Source organism: Oryctolagus cuniculus, chromosome 4 (assembly GCF_051225735.1).
Source record: "Oryctolagus cuniculus isolate XC-2025 breed Fujian yellow rabbit chromosome 4, ASM5122573v1, whole genome shotgun sequence".
Lineage (NCBI taxonomy): Eukaryota > Metazoa > Chordata > Mammalia > Lagomorpha > Leporidae > Oryctolagus > Oryctolagus cuniculus.
In genome coordinates this window covers 123,440,158-123,461,958 of record NC_142870.1, presented here as the reverse complement: position 1 = coordinate 123,461,958, position 21,801 = coordinate 123,440,158, and the positions used below count along the sequence as shown (strand labels likewise).

At 41.8% G+C, this 21,801-nt stretch overlaps 1 protein-coding gene across 2 annotated transcripts in view; it reads right to left on the bottom strand.

Moving 5' to 3' along the window:
• VEPH1 (ventricular zone expressed PH domain containing 1) overlaps positions 1 to 21,801 on the bottom strand; it is a 256,104-nt gene that overhangs the window by 119,054 nt on the left and 115,249 nt on the right. For both annotated transcript variants that reach the window (XM_008266390.5, XM_002716326.6), the window contains exon 7: positions 6,762 to 6,982. In XM_008266390.5, the coding sequence (XP_008264612.3) occupies positions 6,762 to 6,982 (221 nt within the window). The remainder of the gene's footprint in view (positions 1 to 6,761; positions 6,983 to 21,801) is intronic.

Genomic DNA, 21,801 nt, shown 5'->3' with positions numbered 1-21,801 from the left:
GATAATGATGTGTCCTACCTACATCTCTGGCTGATAGACAAATTCCTGAAATACCTTTACAGACCTTCCTATCACCCCACAGTGCTACATTAAGGAAGGACAACTGGCAGAGTAAATGAACAACACATGTGACATAAATGGTACCACATGTCAGACTTAACCTCTTCAGCAGGAAGAGGGGCAGCACTTCCAAGCAGCCACAAAAGGCTGTTGGGATTTTCTTTGTATACAAATGACCCTTGTTGACCTTGAGATTGAAATGATACACTCATTTCTTATTAAAACTCTGGTTTCATTCTTAAAAGTTGCCTTGGTGGGGCAAAAATTATATTTAGCTTTCCTAAGGGGGCAACACTCACCAAAACATCATATGTTTTCAATTATGGTCCTGAACTGACTCGCGTACATTCCCCGAGCCAACAGTTGCTCTCAAAGAATCAATTTCTCTTTGTATAAACATGTCTTGCCTGAAAAGTGGGAGTTCTTTTAAGCATGTTTAAGAGCATATTTTCCTTCCACAGCACATGGGCTCTGAATAGCACCTTTTCAAGTTTGGGGTGATGAGAAGAACACAGAAGACTCCAGTCTTCAGGGCAGGCCTGCAGGTGTTGGAGGAGTGGAGGGGCGAGGTGAGCTAGAGCAGCTCAGAAAAGGAAAGTCATTCTGGGTGGGGACCAGTGGGATGTTTCATGGGGAAGTGCTGCCAAACTCTGGTTGTGGAGAGTGGCAGCCTGTGACGAGAAGAAAGGAAACAAGACAGCATACTAGAAGGTCATGAGAAAGGTTTAGTGGGGGTACCAGTCTGGGTGGGAATATGCAAAAGTCACCCTTGAAATCCCTTTAGAAATACTTTGAATTATCCATGAAGTAGCATGAACAGGGTAACTCTTATCCACACTAAAATCTGAGAGTCATTGGACCAAGACTGAAGGAACAAACCAAAGGAAACGTGATGAACTGATGTCCATGCATTTACAGTACTGCCCTTCCAGGAATTAGTGTGGACCTACAAGGCAAGGAGGGACTGAGTCCAGAACTTTCTCCTTGCACATCTACAAAGTTTATCCCATCATGCTTTAGTACCAAGCTTCTACAATTCTATCGCATCTTAGAAGACCTTGGTGTTGTGTAGCATAAATAACGTAGGTAAAGCCCTGGCACAGGATCTGCCTCGTGGTAGGAGCTGGTTAAAAGCTTGAACAGACCTACAGCAGCATTCTTTGCAGAGCTGTGGAGAAGACCCTGGGTCTGTGTTCACTGTAATTTCTGTCATGGACAGTAAAGAGCCATCCTGCTGAAGCTCTTGGGCGCTGTCTTGGGGACTAAGTGTTACATAGGCTCTGATGTGGCTCCTGGGATGAAAGGATGTGAACTCCGCAATGACAGATAATAGAGTCCCACAGTCTAGTAAGGGTCTTTATAGGCTCTGTGGCTTAGCTACACATGAGGGTCACGCATCAAATCAAATTTCTGGCTCTCCACGGCAATCCATTTCTTTGATGTTTATTGCATGGAATTTGGGATAAACCAAAACTCTGGGGACACTCCAAGGAAGACAGATTTCCTGGGGTCACCCTTCTGTGAACATAATCTCCTCATTCCATTTCCCTTTCATTCTCCTTGTATTGTCTTTCCTCTGTGGTATCATCTCTTTCCATTTATACTGAACTTGATTTACACCTACCCAGTAGGGTTTGACTACTGTTTGCCTTTCACTCTCCTGTTTTATCTGCAGACCTGATTCTTCCAAACAAAGAACAAAGACAAAAATCTCTCCACCACGACCAGCATCATCACCAGAATAACACATCACTCATTTCACCAACCAAGCGAAAATTTCAGGAAACTTCAATCACAGGCTTTGTCTGAAACTTTTTTTGTAAACAATTTCTTTTCTCTTCATGACTTTGATGGCTTTGGCTAGGGCTTGAGAGATGGATCTGGGGGAATTTTTCACCTCCCTCCTCTGTAGGAAAGGCCTGGGGCTGTGTCCAGGGACCCTGTCTCCTGTTCCTTCTGGTTCCCTGTCCGCTTAGCCCCACCAGGGTCCTCTCTCCCTGTCCGTCCCCATTTCTCCTGCTTACTTCCCATCCTAGCTTTCTCTCCACCATCTCCGTACTCAAAATTCCACCCCCAGCTGGGGCCTGATGCTGGCCTCCTGCTAGGACCACCTGTGACAAATTGTCCTCTAGTTTGATGGTGCCTGATTAGAACGGCCTCCCTGGGGTCCCATGCTTTTGGCAAAGGCATCATCTAGTGGGATGATCCCTGCGGGAGGAGGCCAGCCACGCAGCTGCCTCAGCTCCACCTGGGTGCTGGCAGGCAGACAGCCCATTGGTTTAGGGGCTACCTGGAAGGCCAGGTAGGGCTCACAGTTTCAAAAAGTCAACACCTCTTTTCCTATCCTGACACCTCCTTGTCAACCCAACTGATATTGTATCCTATTTGCTTCTCCAGAATTAACTTCAAAATCGAAACACTTTGTTTGATTGTCCTATTATCTAGTCTCTGTTGGTTTATTATTTAGATAGAAACATTCTTTTAAAATAGTGGAACAGAAAAAGTGTGTGTGAGCTCACCTGGTGTATCTTACAGAATGCCCAATTTATTCAGAATCTCTGGGCACAAAGCGGGCTCCTGTCTGCTTCAATTTTTCATTCTCTTTCGGATGTGATTTGTTTTTCTTTTGATAATCTTGTCGTTTTGGGCTGAAGCCTGAAATCTGGCCTGCTGGGCTATGTGTCAGATTTGTAAATTAGATGACATCTGTTTTGAATTTTATAATCTTTAATTTTCTTTCAAGCTCACTTCACTTATTCATTTCCCCTGTAATTGTGCAGAGCAGACGTTGCTGTATACTTTAGACAAAAGTGTAGACCTTGCTGCTTGGAGTGGGGGCGGGTGCAGATTCAAATGACTGCGGCTAAATGGTCACAATGAAGACCATTCAGGGCGGAGCTGTCAGGAGAGAAGCCTTAGCAACCCAAGACTATTCAGGGCAGAGCTGCTGGGAGAGAAGCCTTAGCAACCCTCCCAGAGAGGATGAGCAGTTCATACACAGGGAGAGCTGTCCACACCCCATGGTGAGGTTCCCACTGAATAATTACAATCCATTGGCAGGGAGAGCTGAGCTTGGAGAACTATTTGAATTGAGAGAGCCTGTGGTGGTGATGGTGGTACATGAGGTGAGTGGTAACCTTTTCATCTCTTTACATTTCATTTTGCTCCTTCTTGTTTTATTCCCCCACCTTAGAAAAATATAAAACAAGGCGAACTTAAATGCATTCTCGTACATGGATATTTCAAAAGGTTCATGGAAAATAAAATTAAAAGATAAATTTATTTTGATGCCAAAAAATGAAATCCATGCATAGTTTTTCATAATGCAAATTCCCAGGTACTTCTGAAAGCTTCTTGTATTCATGGATTTCAAAACATTTTTGCACCAAAATAAGCATATTTTTCAATTTCATTTCCACAATTTTTTTAAAGATTTATTTTTAAAATTATTTGAAAGTTACAGAGATAGGTAGAGACATAGAGAGAGAGAGGAGTCTTCCATTTGCTGGTTCCCTCCCCAAATGGCTACAGTGGCTGGAGCTGAGCCAGTATGAAGCCAGGAGCCAGGAGCTTCTTCCAGGTCTCCCACATGGGTGCAGGGGCCCAAGGACTTAGGCCATCTTCTACTGCTTTCCCAGGCCATAGCAGAGAGCTGGATGGGAAGTGGAGCAGCTGGGACTCAAACTGGCTCCCATATGGGATGCTGGCACTGCAGCCCAGGGCTTTAACCCGCTGTGCCACAGCACCAGTCCCTCCACAAATTTTTGAAGTAACTTCATACATGCAGATTCATATTTGTATAGAGATATTATTTTTCCTTTTATCTATATATCTCCTAAATTCTTAGTTTCATGAGAAAATGGTATGTTGCTAATGGTGTTAGTCCTACTGGTTAGGGATTAATTTTCCTATTAAAATATAGTATAGCACTTGTATAACTATTTCTGTTTTATATAAACTGTTTGAACATATCTAATCTCAGAGACATCTACTGGCATTTTGAAACTTTGTGGATATTTTTTGGGGGGTGGGGTGTCAGTGGAGCATGGATGGCCTGTTGCCAGGATATGTGCTTGAGCCTTCACAGGTGACGCACCTGCCAGGCAAGGCTGGAAAAAGACAAGGGCAGGCAGGCTGGGCACTGTGCACAAGGGCTTCCCCAGACCCAGCTGTGGAGACTACACCAAATGTCTGAAAGCACATAATGAAAGCCATCCAACAGTGACTTCGTGGTGGCATCTAAATGACAAGTCACTCCTTCATGATGCTGCCACTGAGTTTCATGGAAGCAGCCCTGTTCAGGTTGTTGCTATTCGAGCCAGGAGTCTGTGAAAATGCTATTTTTGAAATATCTATATATAGAGATACATATGGATCTATCTATCTATCTATCTATGGATATATTGCAGTGGCTCTCACCTGGGGGAGATTTTTGTCTCCTAGGGGACATTGAACGATGCCTGGAGGCCTTTTTGGTTGTCACAACTGAGAGAAAGCATGTCCACTAGCATCCAGTGAGTAGAAGCCAGGGATGCTGGTAAATATTCTATAATGTACACAGAGGCCCCTAACTTAGACTCATGTAGCCCAAGTATCAACAGTATCAAGGTTTAAATAGACACCTGTACAAGGTGTCTATTGAACAAGGTAAAAACAATTTTTTATATGCCCAATTGAAACTGTGGTGTTGGCATAGAAGGACATTTGCAGTTGGGTCTTAGCTAATGAGCAGTTGCTATTGACTTTGATGACCATGTAGTCAGGGAATAGACTCTGTGTGTGGTGGGGCAAGACACTTCCAGAAGGGTTCCCCTCCTGCTACCTCTAGTCGTGGTTGCCAGCATCAGCGTCTAGGCCTCTGCAATCATCCCAGCTAGGCATCTGTATTTTCACCACTCTCCTCCCCTTCACCTTGTCCCACTCCCATGTGATCAGTTCCTCCTAACTTTGCATCCCTTCTGCCTGCCCTGATTCTTAGGATTCCCATCATCGACTTTCTCCAAGCCTCCCTCAAGGCCCATTAAGGCATCCTGGCTACTCCCTCTCTTACCAGCCTGCTGCTATAGCCAAAGACATTCAGTGTTCCATGATGTTAGTCACTCCAGGGATTGTAGAGATCTGGGCATCTTTCATGACTTGGTTCAAAATATCTCCTGGAAAATCTTTCTCCATCTCAGCTTTCATCCCATTTTCTTCTTTGCAGAAGTAGAGAATCCCATCTCAATAGAACCAAACTCTCTGAATCCATCTTGGTTAGCATAACCTTCCACCATTCTCTAATTGCACACTTAAAAATTTATCTCCTCTTGTGCAATTTGGGACATGCTCAAGCTGACTTACCTCAAACGGTAGAGTTAGAAACATACCAGGGGATTCCAATTCAATCCCATCAAGGTGGCATGTACCAATGCCATCTCACTAGTCCCAGTGATCAATTTCTGTTCACAATTGATCATAATGATAGGACTAAGAGTCAAAGGGATCACATAAACAAGACTAGTGTCTGCAAATACTAGCTGATGGAATAAAAAAGAGAGAGAATGATCCAACATGGGAAGCGAGATACTCAGCAGACTCATAGAATAGCAGATGTCCTAAACAGCACTCTGGCCTCAGAATCAGCCCTTAAGTCATTTGGATCTGGCTGAAAAGCCCATGAGAGTATTACAGGCATGGAAAGCCATAACACTCTGGCAAAAAAAAAAAAAAAAAAAAAAAAGCAAAAACAAAAAACAAAACAAAACAAAAAAACCTTAAATGAAAGATCTCCGCGAGTGAGATCCTAGTGAAAAGATCATCAAAGAAGGAGGTACCTTTCTCTGAAGGGAGAGAACTTCCACTTTGACTACGACTTTGTCTAAATATGATCAGAGTTGATGAACTCAAAAGGCTTCCATAGCCTTGGCAACTCATGACAAGAGCCTAGGGTGATTACTGATGCCATAAACAAGAGTGTCAGTTTGTTAAGTCAACAACAGGAGGCACTGTGCACTTACTCCTCATGTAGGATCTCTGTCCGTAATGTGCTGTACATTGTGATTTAATGCTATAACTAGTACTCAAACAGTATTTTTCACTTTGTGTTTCTATGTGGGTGCAAACTGTTGAAATCTTTACTTAATATATGCTAAACTGATCTTCTTTATATAAAGAGAATTGAAAATGAATCTTGATGTGAATGGAAGTGGGGAGGGAGAGGGAGCGGGAGATGGGAGGGTTGCGAGTGGGAGGGAAGTTATGGGGGGGAAGCCATTGTAATCCATAAGTTGTACTTTGGAAATTTATATTCATTAAATAAAAGTTAAAAAAAAAGAAAAAAATTTATCACCTCTTTATAGTGAGCTCCTTAGGTGCAAGGAACATGTTTTATCTCCTTGGGTGTGTTTAGCTTCTTGGGATACAGAAAATAGTTGTTCAATTCTTATTTAATAAGTGAGTGCTACAAGACACTGTTCCTTGCATTACACTTTTATTCTACCATATTTTGTGCATCTTTTAGAATTTTTGTTACCCTCTGACTTCCACAGATGCACATGAACTATTGGTAAATGACATGATTTACTCAGAAGTCACTCCACTGAGACATTGGCTTTGGCCTTCCTTGGGTCATTTCATGACTACCCCAGGGAAACGCAGTTGCCTGTGCTCAGCCTCTGTGAGCTCAGGGCAGCTCCCTGGGGTACACAGGAAGTCCCGCTCACCTGCCACTTCCAGCCTTGGAGCTCTCCAGTTGTCGGGTAAGGAGCTTGGCAATGGTGGTGAAGCTGTTGCTCATGCGGAAGATGTCTCTGCTCTGTGGGCCCAGGATGGAGGAGAAGGTGTCAGTGATGCTCTTGATCTCCAGCAGAAGAATATGGTGAAACGAGTGCTCCATGCTGGCCAGCTGGCTCACCAGGTAGGCCAGGCAGCTCCTGGCTCTCTCCTGCCAACAGTCAATGAAAAACGTCTGTACTTAAAAGAAATCAAGCCCCATGACCAGCAGCTGATAACTCTAGGGAATTAACTTAGGGAGCTAGCCAAACTCTATGTTTCATTCAGTTTCCTTTTTTCCCTCCTTTCTAGGACAAACTTGCTTTGTTTTGTTTTTGTTTTTTGAAGATTTTTTATCTATTTTGAAAAAATTACAGAGAGAGGGAAACACACACACACACACACACACAGATCTTTCATCCACTGGTTCACTTCCCAAATGACCCCATGGCCAGGGCTGGGCCAGGCCAAAACGAGGTACCAAGGACTTTATTTTAGTCTCTCTCACGGGTAGCCAGGACTCAAGTTCTTGGGTCATCTTCTACTGCTTTTCTCAGGCCATTAGCAGGGAACTGGATCAGAAGTGGAGCAGCCAGGACATGAACTGGCACCCATATGGGATGTTGGCATTGCAGGCTGAAGCTTAACACATTGTGCCACAACACTGGCCTCTAAGACAATGTGCTTTAAAAATAAAAATTTTTGCCCTTTGAGCGTCCTTTCTTACAATATGCAAATATTCCTATTAGCATATTTTATCAAAACAGCATGGTACTGGTACAGAAACAGATGGATAGACCAATGGAACAGAATAGAAACACCAGAAATCAATCCAAACATCTACAGCCAACTTATATTTGATCAAGGATCTAAAAGCAATTCCTGGAGCAAGGACAGTCTATTCAATAAATGGTCTGGGAAAACTGGATTTCCACGTGCAGAAGCATGAAGCAAGACCCCTACCTTTCACCTTACACAAAAATCCACTTAACATGGATTAAAGACTTAAATCTATGACGTGACACCATCAAATCATTAGAGAACGTTGGAGAAACCCTGCAAGATATAGGTACTGGCAAAGACTTCTTGGAAAATACCCCAGAAGCACAGGCAGTCAAAGCCAAAATTATCATTTGGGATTGCATCAAATTGAGAAGTTTCTGTACTTTAAAAGAAACAGTCAGGAAAGTGAAGAGGCAACCGACAGAATGGGAAAAAATATTTGCAAACTATGCAACTGATAAAGGGTTGATAACCAGAATCTACAAAGAAATCAAGAAACTCCACAATATCAAAACAAACAACCCACTTAAGAGATGGGTCAAGGACCTCAATAGACATTTTTCAAAAGAGGAAATCCAAATGGCCAACAGACACATGAAAAAATGTTCAAGATCACTAGCAATCAGGGAAATGCAAATCAAAACCACAATGAGGTTTTACCTCACCCCGGTTAGAATGGCTCACATTCAGAAATCTACCAACAATAGATGCTGGCGAGGATGTGGGGAAAAAGGGACACTAACTGGTTAAGCCACTATGGAAGTCAGTCTGGAGAATCCTCAGAAACCTGAATATAAGCCTACCTTACAACCCAGCCATCCCACTCCTTGGAATTTACCTAAAGGAAATGAAATTGGCAAACAAAAAAGCTGTCTGCACCTTAATGTTTATTGCAGCTCAATTCACAATAGCTAAGACCTGGAACCAACCCAAATGCCCATCAACAGTAGACTGGATAAAGAAATTATGGGACATGTACTCTATAGAATACTATACAGCAGTCAAAAACAACGAAATCCGGTCATTTGCAACAAAATGGAGGAATCTGGAAAACATCATGCTGAGTGAATTAAGCCAATCCCAAAGGGACAAATATCATATGTTCTCCCTGATCGACAAAAATTAAATGAGCACCAAAGGGGAAACCTGTTGAATTGAAATGGACACTATGAGAAACAGTGACTTGATCAGCCCTTGTCCTGACTGTTGATGTACAATTTAATACTTTATCCCTTTTAGCATTTTTTTTGTTCTAGTACTATTGGTTGAACTCTGTAATTAACACACAATTATTCTTAGGTGTTTAAATTTAACTGAAAAGTGATCCCTGTTAAATATAAGAGTGGGAATAAGAGAGGGAGGAGATGTACAATTTGGTACATGCTCAATTGGACTTGCCCCAAATGGTGGAGTCAGAAATGTGCCAGGGGATTCCAATACAATCCCATCAAGGTGGCATGTACCAATGCCATTTCACTAATCCAAGTGATCAATTTCAGTTCACAATTGATCATAATGATAGGACTAAGAGTCAAAGGGATCACACAAACAAGACTAGTGTCTGCTAATACTAACTGATAAAATCAAAAAGGGAGAGAACAATCCAACATGGGAAGTGGGATACACAGCAGATTCATAGAATGGCAGATGTCCTAAACAGCACTCTGGCCTCAGAATCAGCCCTTAAGTCATTTGGATCTGGCTGAAGAGCCCATGAGAGTATTTTAGGCATGGAAAGCCAAGACACTCTGATAAAAAAAAAAAAAAAAAAAAAAAAAAAAAAAACCCTACATGAAAGATCTCTGTGAGTGAGATCTCAGTGGAAAGCATGGGCCATCAAAGAAGGAGGTATCTTTCTCTGAAGGGAGGAGAGATCTTCCACTTTGACTATGACCCTGTCGGAATAAGATCGAAGTCAGCGAACTCAAAAGGCTTCCATAGCCTTGGCAACTCATGACTAGAGCCTAGGGAGATTACTGACGCCATAAACAAGAGTGTCAAATTGTTAAGTCAACAACAGGAGTCACTGTGTACTTACTCCTCATGTGGGATCTGTCCTTAGTGTGTTGTCCAATGTGAAGTAATGCTATAACTAGTACTGAAACAGTATTTTACACTTTGTGTTTCTGTGTGGGTGCAAACTGATGAAATCTACTTAATATATACTAAATCGATCTTCTGTATATAAAGAGAATTGAAAATGAATCTTGATGTGAATGGAATGGGAGAGGGAGCGGGAAAGGGGAGGGTTGTGAGTGGGAGGGAAGTTATTGGGGGGGAGAAAGCCATTATAATCCATAAACTGTACTTTGGAAATTTATATTTACTAAATAAAAGTTAAAAAAAATTTTGCCCTTTGATCATCCTTTCTTACAATATGCAAATACTCTCATTAGCATATCTTGCCAGATCACAACCTCTCAATCACAACTAATGATCTGACCCCACACATCCACCCTTCCCATGTATGTGACTTGCTAACTCCACCTGCACATGGAAGGTGTGATTATTGGTATCAGTGAGCCTTGACAGTGGCACCCTCAGCCCATCTGTCTGTCAGCTGATGGCCGCATAGCCCAGTGGTGTGTGAGGTTTACCTCCTTTCCAGATGGCATTCTCACTTTCTTGGTGCTTTAGGCCTCTCTTAACATAATACAGTTTTTATGTGCTTGGCCAAGTGACTATTATATACTATCCAGCTTTTTCCAAGCTAACTCTCATAATAACTGAAATAAGTTCCTGCAAAGAAACGGAAGACCAAAGACAATATGAATCATGTAGGCAATGTGTGAGTGACAGGAAAATGACTTAGCAGACACATCTCCTATGCCTACTAAAACTCCTCATTGGCCATATTTTGGGATTATGTCATCTTATTCAACAAGACTAGGGGTTAGCAAAACAAATTCAAAATTATTAAAAATGTCATTTGAAGTATGTATCTGTGCCCATAGAATTAATAACAGTATGAATAAATGTGGTTAGAATGCCCATATCCAAGTGCCTGGTTCACATCCTGGCTATTCTGCTTCCAGTCCAACTTCCTGCCAATGTACATCCTGAGGGGCAGCAGATGTTTGCTCAGTACTTGGGTCTCTGCCACCCAAGTGGAAGAACTAGGTGGAGTTCTTGGATTCTGGCTTCAGACTGGCTTAGCCTTGGCTGCTGTAGGCATTTGGGGAGTGAACGAATGGGTGGAAGATCTCTATCTCTCTTTCAAATAAAATTAAAACAAATAAATAAAAATTTAAACAACAACAAGTACAGTATGCCACATTTCATCTTTCCCTTCTTATTTAAAATCTCACTTTTTATGTATTCATAAGGTAGTATAGTAGAACATATGTATAAATACAAATATCTGTTGGAGGATGGTACTCAAAATTCTTCTGATAGGTGTTTAAGTCTAAATCACTCTTCTAGTTAGGAATCCCCTTTAACCGTTTGTTCTAGCATCTAAAGCCTTAATTTCCTTCAATGTTCAACTCTTATCCTCTCTTCTTCATGAATCTATTGCTAGTGATTTCTTCTGCTTGAATTTCCACTGCATTATACACTTTTTTAAAAAATCTTGCTTAGTATTTGATTGTATTTGGTCATTGGTTTACTCATGCTTTTATCCAGCTACCAAATAAGCATTGTATACCTTTAATATGCCTGAGTTAGACTAGATGGGAGAGGTGAAGAAGAGGATGTCCTAGCCTCCAATGTCTCACGATCCTCCCTTTCACTTATAACATCTCCAGTGGTTACATGTGCCACTTAAGTTTCCTGGAGGGGCTCCTTCTCATTCATCAGTGACCTGGCACAGAACTGAGGTGTAGATTCTACACCCAGTATGTGTGTCTCAATTCATTGAGTTAAGCAAGCTTTCTATGCCAAGTATGATATTACAAGCAAAGTATGTGGCTGCAAAGGAAGTCTGTGCTTTGCAAGAAATATTTACTAGAGAACAGATTTAAGTAGTGAAGTTTCCTAGTCTTTAGTACTTGATTTTCAAAGACTCCACATTCAGCTACATTGGAACAGAGTTCTTGAGGAAGTAGAATTACACAGCCAATTAATCTCTTCTTATTTTTTTAAGCCCTACTGGGGCATAGTGCTTTGTGTGGTTGTGTGGGACAGAGGTTTTGTGCTTCCATGAGTAGAACAGCTAGTCAAAGAGACATTTATTCATTAAAGGATCACAACATCACATAAATGAAAAATAAAGACCAATGGAACAAGTTGCTGACTGCACCTGTTTTCAACTTGGGTTCATGCAATTGCCAGGGTGTGCAGAATGACCCTGAAGTGCTCTTGAATGGAATAGTTCTTTGAAGCATGCCCGTCCTCACTAACTCACACAAGTGCTCCCAGCATGACCTCACTATATGTACTACATCTCATGGATATTTTTTATTTCCTATTTAAAGGCAAATGCTGGATGTAAGGGGTCCCTACCACATGCCTGATCACAGAAAACAGCCCTGAAGAGCAAGAACAAAAGCCTCTGCCAGCCTAATGAGGGAGACAGGTAATAAACAAAATACCTCTATAAAATATACAAGGTGTGAGACAGAGAGACGTTCTTCAACCAAAAAATGTGGACTGGAGAGAGCTAGATGGAAATCAGTGCTAAATAGTGTAGTCAGTCAAAATTCAGAGAGAAGATAACATTTGAATTCAATAAGGTGCATTTTTTTAAAATTTTTACTTGAATGGCAAAGAGAGAGAGAGAGAGAGGAGAGAGGAGAGGGAGGGAGTGAGGGAGAGGGAGAGACACAGAGAGAGAGATCTCCTATGCACTGCTACACTCCCCAAATGCCCAGGGCTGGGATAGGCTGTAACCAGGAGGCTGGAACTCAATCTGTATCCCAGTGTGGGTGGCAGAGATGCAAGTACTTGAGACACATCACAAGCAGCCTTCCAGGGTGCACATTAGCAGGAAGCCAGATTGGAAGTAGAGATGAGAATCAAACCAGGCAATCCAGTATGGGATGCAGATGTCCCAAGCTGTGACATAGCCATAACACCCAATGCTTGCCCCTCCACAAGGTTTTAGAATCTAAACCCAACATTCTCAGTAACCTTAGAAAGCAAATACAGTCCAATTCACCCGACTTGATGCAGAGAGGTAGGGAGATCTGGAAATGGGGACACATGAGATATGACACTTTATCTACCATTTGTCCTACTTAGGAGGTAATTTCAAATTTCAGGTGACTTCCTTATCTTTGGAATCAGATTATTCCTTAGTCATCCCACAAAACCAATTTCTTTGGTTAATCCAAGCCGTATCCCTATGGTTTCCTGAGGAACGCTTCTCAGTGTAAATGTTAGCAAACCCTTTTCTTGAAGTCCAGGTCTTCTGAAGGGGGAAGGTGGCTGTGTAGCTATGGGGTGAAATCAGTATCTCTCTGAATGATCTTCTGGCAGCCAGACTGAACAGAAAGGAAAATTAATCACACAGCAGGAACCAGAAAAATTTCTAAGAGCTCTGGACCTTCCATATGAAACCAAGCCAACCTCAGGCCATTTGTTCTGAAACCTTGGCGCCTATCCATGTCCCTCGCAGGGGTAACAGATGTGACTTGGGATTAGAAGGTGCGATGTTAGTGCAAGAAGGGAGTCAGGGGATTCTGATTTCTTTCTTGGCTCCGTGATATTTTGTGTCTGGGGATGAGTGACTGCATTTTTCTGCCTTCAGTCACCCACTGTGAGGATAGGGTTAGCAGCATTTGGATAATTTAATTGGAGGAGGGCCTGGCTGTCCCTGATGGTATAAATTCATTATTCATTAATATAATAATAGTTGACCCACAGAGAACTTAGTCTGAGTGCCAAGTCTGTCCTACATGCTTTTGAGATATTTGCTCATGTAATCCTCAGAAGAATGCCATGCAGCAAGTACTGTGGTTACTGTCGGTTTATGAGGCAGAGCCGAGGCAGAGATAAGGACTAACTTACTCAAGGTCACACATGTGCTCTCTGTCTCCAAAGCCGTAGCTCCAGCGCCTCCCATCAGCAAACCTGAACACATTCATGCACATATTTATCTACTCCTTTTTCTTACTTCTCACTCATTGGCAGAATTGTGTGGTGCATTTCACTTAATTATTTTTGATTTAGTTATACGAACATCATAAATACTCTCTACATACAAAACAGGAGTGGTCTTTTGAAATTTCACAGAAAATTCATTTAATAAAAAACCTATACATGGATTTTTGCATCAAAGTAAACTTTATTTATTTATTTATTTTGATAGGCAGAGTGGACAGTGAGAGAGAGAGAGAGAGAGAGAGAGAAAGGTCTTCCTTTGCCGTTGGTTCACCCCCCAATGGCCGCTGTGGCTGGCGTGCTGCGGCCAGCGCACCGCGCTGATCTGAAGCCAGGAGCCAGGTACTTCTCCTGGTCTCCCATGGGGTGCAGGGCCCAAGCACTCAGGCCATCCTCCACTGCACTCCCAGGCCACAGCAGAGAGCTGGACTGGGAGAGGAGCAACCGGGACAGAAACCAACGTCCCGATTGGGACTAGAACCTGGGGTGCCGGCGCCACAGGCGGAGGATTAGCCTAGTGAGCTGTGACACCGGCCAAAAGTAAACATTTTAAAACCCCATTTTCCATGAACTTTTGGAAGAACTCTCATAGATAGTGATTCTTAATCCTTTTTGATTTCAAGATTTTTACCCTCCTAAAAATTATTGATGATCTGGAGAGGGTTTTTGTTGTTGTATCTACTGATATTTACCATATTTGAAGTTAAAATTTTTTTGTGTGTTTTATTATTTGTAGAAGTTTTTTTCTGCCTCATATTATTATTATTAATTTAATTAATAATATAGAATTGATAATCGGACATTGGGCTATGATCACTTTTTCCCCCCAAAGAAACCTTTTATTTAAGGAATATAAACTTCATGCATTTCATAAATACAACTTTAGGAGCACAGTGATTCTTCCCACTGTACCTGCCCTCCCACCCACACTCCCACCCCTCTTCCTCCTCCTCTCCTATTCTCAGTCTTATTTTTTTACCAAGATTCATTTTAAATTAACTTTATACACATACAATTAACTCTATGTTAAGTAAAGAGTTCAACAAATTGTATGAAAAAAAAAAAAACCAACCTGTTCCTCAACAGTAGAGACAAGGGCTGTTCAAAGTCATTGCATCTAAAAGTTGATTTCACTTCTTTTTTTTTTTCAGCATTTTTTTACTTAGTTTATTTTTTTAAAAGATTTATTTATTTACTTGAAAGTCAGAGTTACACAGAGAGAGAAGGAGAGGCAGAGAGAGAAAGAGAGAGAGGTCTTCCATTCCCCCATTTGGCCGCAATGCCAGGAGCTTCAATGATTCAAACCCAGGAGCCAGGGTCTTCTTTCTGGTCTCCCACATGGGCACAGGGGCCCAAGGTCTTGGTCCATCTTCTACTGCTTCCCCAGGCCATAGCAGAGAGCTGGATCAGAAGTGGAGCAGCCAGGACTTGAACTGGTGCCACATGCAGGTGGAGACTTTACCTGCAACGCCATAGCACTGGCATCAACAATTAACACTCTTAGTATGATGTCAGTGATCACCCGAGGCTCTTGACATGAGCTTCTTAGGCTATGGAAGCCTTTTGAATCCACAAACTCTTGAAGTTAAAATTTAAAAATAAAAAAAAAGCTTCTTAAAAAATAACATTTTCCAAATAACAAATTCGATGAAAGGAGTAGGATTCCTTATATCAAAATTTCTTTAGTAACTTCTTAATTAATGACAATCATATTCTCATATCCACTTCTGTATTTGACCTGTTAAATCTTGCTGCAGATAATATGCAGTTGGGAAAAGGAGAGCCATTCTCAAAATAGCCTTGATAATTGTGAATAATTTTTTGAGTACTACACCAAATTCAGTAACTAGCAGTTTCTTAAAGGTTAGTTGCAAGATTACATTAAAATGCACTGGTCTGTCTTGCACTTCTTTTTAAATCTATTTCATTTATTTGAAAGACTGAGATACAGAGAAAGGGAGAGAGAGAGAGAGAGAGAGACAGAGAGAGAGACAGAGAGGTCTTCCATCCATTGGTTCACTCTTCAAATGGCCTCAACAGCTGTGGCTGGGCCAAGCTGAAGCCAGGAGTCAGGAGCTTTATCCAGGTCTCCCACATGGTTGCAAGAGCCTAAGCACTTGGATCATCCTCTTCTGTTTCCCAGGCACATTAGCAGAGAATTGGGTCAGAAGTGGAGCAGCTGGGACTCAAACTGTTAACCATATAGGATGTGTTGCAGGAGGTGGCTTAACCCATTAGATCCCAACACTGGCCCCCTATTTGCTCTTTGAATGGATTTCTTTTCTACCTGTGCATGATTTTGTAGAATTAAGCAGCTATCATTTAGCAACGCATTGGCTCACTGAGTTAGGGATATCTTCCAAAAGCCACAAATGACACACACACACACACACACACACACACACATATATAATACATATACATATTATATATTCCCAAAAACATTGCACTCATTATTGTCACCAGAAATCTCATCAAGAAAGTTGATAAGCACTGGGAAACTGTCATGTTTACAGTATCAGACAAATTTTTCAAAGTCTGATTTTTCATTTGTAAACTCAAATTTTTTCACTGGCAACAAATACTATTATCAGTAGTTTTACTACTGATGAGAAATGAAAGACTCCGTTCATTTTCCAGATAACCAAAAAAGAATAATCATAAGGGTTTTTTTTTTTTGTCAGTTAGTCTTTTTTTTTTTTTTAATTTATTTGACAGGCAGAGTTAGTGAGAGAGAGAGAGAAAGGTCTTCCTTCCATTGGTTCACCCGCCCCCCCCAAGTGGCCTCTACGGACGGAGCTATGCCCATCCGAAGCCAGGAGCCAGGTGCTTCCCCCTGGTTTCCCATGCGGGTGCAGGGGCCCAAGCACTTGGGCCATCCTCCACTACCTTCCTGGGCCACAGCAGAGAGCTGGACTGGAAGAGGAGCAGCTGGGACTAGAACCAGTGCCTATATGGAATGTCAGCACTGCAGGTGGAGGATTAACCAAGTGAGCCACAGCGCCGGCCCCTGTCAGTTAGTCTTTTAAATAAGAACTGTTTAATGAAAAAGCAATGCGTTTAGCTGGTAGACCCAGAGCATCAGTGTTTTTCCTGAAGATAACCATGATGTTTCTGTAGCCCAATATGCAGTACAAGTGTCGAGCCCATGCTGACTTCCCATTTAGCCACACAGAAAATGAAAAAGATGTGTAGTCAGGGTTGAGATGTAATAAAAATGAATCATTTCTACTGCTTCATCAAGTTAAGTGAGTGTTTTCTCACAGCAGGAATGGAATGGAGTGATGTGGCCCCCAGAGGACATTTGAAGAATGTCTGCAGACATTCTGGCTGTCACAATTGAGGGGTATGGGAGGTGAAGGCTAGTGGAATGAGGGGGTGGTGGCCAGAGATGCTGCCAAAACAACCATCCTATAATGCCCAGGACAGGACCCCCAACCAAGAATTAAGCATCCAGCCTCAAATAGCCAGAGTGTCACGGCTGAGAGCCCAGAGTTAAGTGAAGCTGATTTTTTTTTCTTTGGTCCTGTGAACGTGCAGTGCAATGAACATGACTAGGAGTGCAGGGGCTTCAAAAAACTCATGGGAAAATGGACTGAAAAGATAATGCACACATATGGACTTTTTGAAAAACCCCCCATGCAATTTGATGCCACTGTCCAGATTTGTGTTTAAACACTAGCAATTGTTCCCACCACTGCTTTGTTCATCAGTGACGTGCCAACATGACAAACATGGTAACCATGTCCTCGTGCTCCTGTTAGTAGGCTTAACTTCATGGATCTCCAGAAAGGGCCTCTGGGGTCCACGGATCACACAGACAACTGGGGAGCACTAGTCGGGGGTGGTGAACTCTTTCTGCTCACAGATACTAAAGATATTTGGTGTAGTGTGCCATGTGGTATCTGTTATGGGAAAACAACTATAGACAATAGGAAAATGAATGGTCTGGCTGGATCTGGCCACAGACGATAATTTGCTGACCCCCGGATTGGATTCTATGTTTGGAAAATTGCATTGGCCATACTGTTCATTTTTACCACTGTTACCATTTTATTTTTAAAGTACAGTTATTGTTGCCTAGCTCATAAAGCTCCTCTATTATCCTTTGTTAGGATAATAGAAAGCAACTCAGAACTAGCCAAGATGAAAACATGGAGGTCTGGTTATAGTAATGACAGTTTCTCTTAAATTAGCAATCCCTATGCACTGGGAACTTGACAAATGCCTCCTTACCTAATCCTTCCACCCTCCTGCAAGTGGGGGCCTAAATGAGGATGCTGATGGCAAGAGAACAAAGCTTGACTGAAGTTATACAAACAATGCAGTCATAGGTGTCAGAACCAGGATTACATCAAGAGTTGTCTGGTTCTACCGTCTGAAGGCTGCTCCTTTGAGAACTGTTTTTCTCATGCTGTTCTCACTCTGTGCTCCTTTAAGAGGCTCTCAGCCTTATCTGCACATTAGAATTATCTTGGAAGCTGTTAGAACAATTCCTATTTAATTTCACTGGGAGGGGTGGCATCCAGGCATGGGACTTTGTAACCTTTGCAGTCAGGGTTGAGAACCACTAGTCTTTGTAAAGTCTTAAATCTCTGAAAATTTGAGAATTGGCTGACTTAGAAAATGTGGATTTGGCTCAATATTCCACATTTTCCTCTCCTTTGTCCCTTCTTAAACAGAGACATCTATCTGTCTTCTTCTGGCTTAGGATATTGGACTCCAGGGTTAACAGCAACAGCCCCCTCTCCTTCCCAGACCTGCTTCTTAGGACTTCAACCTTGGACTGGGAGTTTCATCATCAGCTCTTCTGGTTCTCAGGCCTTTGAATTTGGACTGAATCTCACACTGCTGCTTGTAGATGGCAGATTATGGAGACTGTCCTCCATAGTGGCATGAGCCAATTCCAATAAAACATTTCCTGTTACATTTCCCTATTTGTCATCTATCTATCTATCTATCTATCTATCTATCTATCTATCTATCTACTCTCTCTCTCTCTCTCATCCATCATCCATCTACCTATCCTATTGGTTCTATTTCTTAGCAGAACCCTAACCCAAGTCTTCTATACATCTCTAAACCAACTCCAGTGTCACCCTTCTGTAAAACCCTCCCTGACTCTCAAAGTTGTTGCTCCTCTCTGCACCCCTCAGACCCCTGACTATATCTTCATTAGACTCCTGGATTCCTTGCCTTCAATTTATATGTCAACTTGGCTGTCTTTCCCCAGTGTGCTCCCCACAGGCTGGACCATGGCGTATTCATCTTTGAACCTTCTGTGCCTGTGTATTTTCTGACATAGACTAATCGTTGTTGAAAATCATTCCTGTACTTCTGGACACAGCACAGGAACCACAAGGCTGATGAAATGTAATTATTTCTGACAAAATAGGGCTTTTATGCTCCTACTTTCTTTTAGGGATGGCTGTACCAACAGCTTTTGTGTTGGGCATGGCTGTCTTTACAGTGCGGCAAACCTGGGTAGATTTCTGCCTCTGAATTTTAACAGCAGCCATATAACTTTTGAGCACCTTATCAAAGCACTTTGGACCTCAATTTCTTCATCTATAAATTAAGCTAGCAGTGCAGTGGCAACATACCTTTGACTGCCTATCAATAGTCACTTTTTGTCGTTTCACCTTCTTTCTCATTAGAAGAACCTCTCTCCTCCCAAAAAGTGAAAATGACAGCTATTTTGTTCCTTAGGCTCCTTGGTAATGAGGGGATGGGTCTATGATCCTGGGGGGCCGGGCCTGGGAGGAAATTTCTTGGGATGGGAGATTGCTGGAAAACAGTTGCTCCCCAAGGAAAAAGAGATGGAAAGACACATCCCTTTTTAAAAGCCAGACATTGTTGGGTCTACAATGTACTGCCATGGTGTGAATGTGAGTAGTGTGTTTATGGTGACAAGTTAAATACACTGAGATGGATGGTAGAGAATGCCTTGTCATCCAGAGTTCTTGAGGGTGTTGTGGAACTTTTGAATGAAACTTGGACCCACCAGGTCTTCCAGTCTTCTTGTTCTATGCGACAATAAATATTCTTATTGTTGAAGCCAGCTTTGGTGGATATGCTATTACCAATTCATCTTAGATGATGCAGACACTTAATGATGCTGTTGTGAGTCATAATGAAATAATATCTGTAAAGGACCTAGCATAGAGCAAATGATTAAAATTGAGAGCAATCAATTATTATCATAAATATTATTTCAATATGATCTGATGATACCAGAAATATGTCACTTGGTAGAGCATGAATATTTAGTTATGAAGATGATTGTTTTCAATGCTGGTGTGCTATCCAGAAAATAGCAGATGACCAAGGATCTTTTTAAATATATGCTGTAATTACCAGGGGATTCCAATTCAATCCCATCATGGTGGCATGTACCAATGCCATCTCACTATTCCAAGCGATCAATTTCAGTTCACAATTGATCATAATGAAAGGACTAAGAGTCAAAGGGAGCACATAAACAAGTCTAGTACCTGCTAACACTAACCGATAGAATAAATAAAGGGGAGAGTGATCCAACATGGGAAGCGAGATACTCAGCAGACTCATAGAATGGCAGATGTCCTAAACAGCACTCTGGCCTCAGAATCAGCCCTAAAGCCATTCGGATCTGGCTGAAAAGCCCATGAGAGTATTTCAGGCATGGAAAGCCAAGACACTCTGGCAAAAAGATCTCTGTGAGTGAGATCCCAGTGGAAAGAATGGTCATCAAAGAAGGAGGTACCTTTCTCTGAAGGGAGGAGAGAACCTCCACTTTGACTATGACCTGTCTAAACAAGATAAGAGTCGGAGAACTCAGAGGGCTTCCATAGCCTTGGAAACTCATGACTGGAGCATATGGAGATTACTGATGCCATAGACAGGAGTGTCAATTTGTAAAGTCAACAACAGGAGTCACTGTGCACTTACTCCTCATGTAGGATCTCTGTCCTTAGTGTGCTGTACATTGAGATTTAATGCTATAACGAGTACTCAAACAGTATATTTCACTTTGTGTTTCTATGGGGGTGCAAACTGTTGAAATCTTTACTTAATGCATACTAAACTGATCTTCTGTAAAAAAAGAAATTATCAATTCCCAACTTGACTCTCACTGGGATTAAACATGACAATAGGTCTGCTCTGATTTCATCATCATTTAAAAAATCATCTATCATTTTTCACTTTATGTTTCTGTGTGGGAGCAAACTGTTGAAATCTTTACTTAATGTATACTAAGCTGATCTTCTGTATATTAAGATAATCGAAAATGAATCTTGATGTGAATGGAAGGGGAGAGGGAGTGGGAAAGGGGAGGGTTGTGGGTGGGAGGGACGTTATGGGGGGGAAGCCATTGTAATCCATAAGTCGTACTTTGGAAATTTATATTCATTAAATAAAAGTTAAAAAAAAAGAAAATCTGGTTTAAGATAAAAATGTTTCTGTTGATGCTAAGGTGTTTGACTTCATTAAATATACTAAAAAAAAAAATATGCTGTATTTGCAAGAATATGTAAAGATTTGCCTAAGTAATGAAACAGAGGATTATCAATAAACACTAAAGACATCTGTGGGCCCTTCCCTACCCCATCTTCCCTCACTCCTCCACATACCTCTTTTTTAGAGAAACCAATTTCTAAGAAAGAGTGGTTTTCAGAGCCATTTTTTTTTTGCCAGTATGTGATTCCTTTTTATTTTTTTTTTTCAGGACTGATTTGTTAGAGAGAGAGAGAGTGCACTTCTACCCACTGGTTCATTTCCTAAATGGCCACAACAGCCATGGATGGGGCAGGTCAAAGTCAAGAGTCTGGAACACCACTGGGGTCTCCCATGTGGGTGGCAAGGAGCCCAAGTACTTGAGCCATCATCCTTTGCTTTCACAGGTGCATTAGCAGGAAATTGGATAGAAAGTGGAGCAGCCAGGGCTCCTAGGGCATACCAGCATTGCAAGTGGCAGCTTAACCTGCTGTGCCACAATGCTAGCCCTAGTACTTGATTCTTGGTCCCATTAGACTGGAAGGTTTTTTACCTTCTATTCATTCATCTGTCCAGAGTTTGAAATCTTCGCTTTTAAAATAAAACTTCCAATACTGAGAGTGACTGGTGAGTTTGAGAACCCATAGCTGAGATAAAGCCTCGAAGACCTGCTAGCCTTGCTCTGCTCTT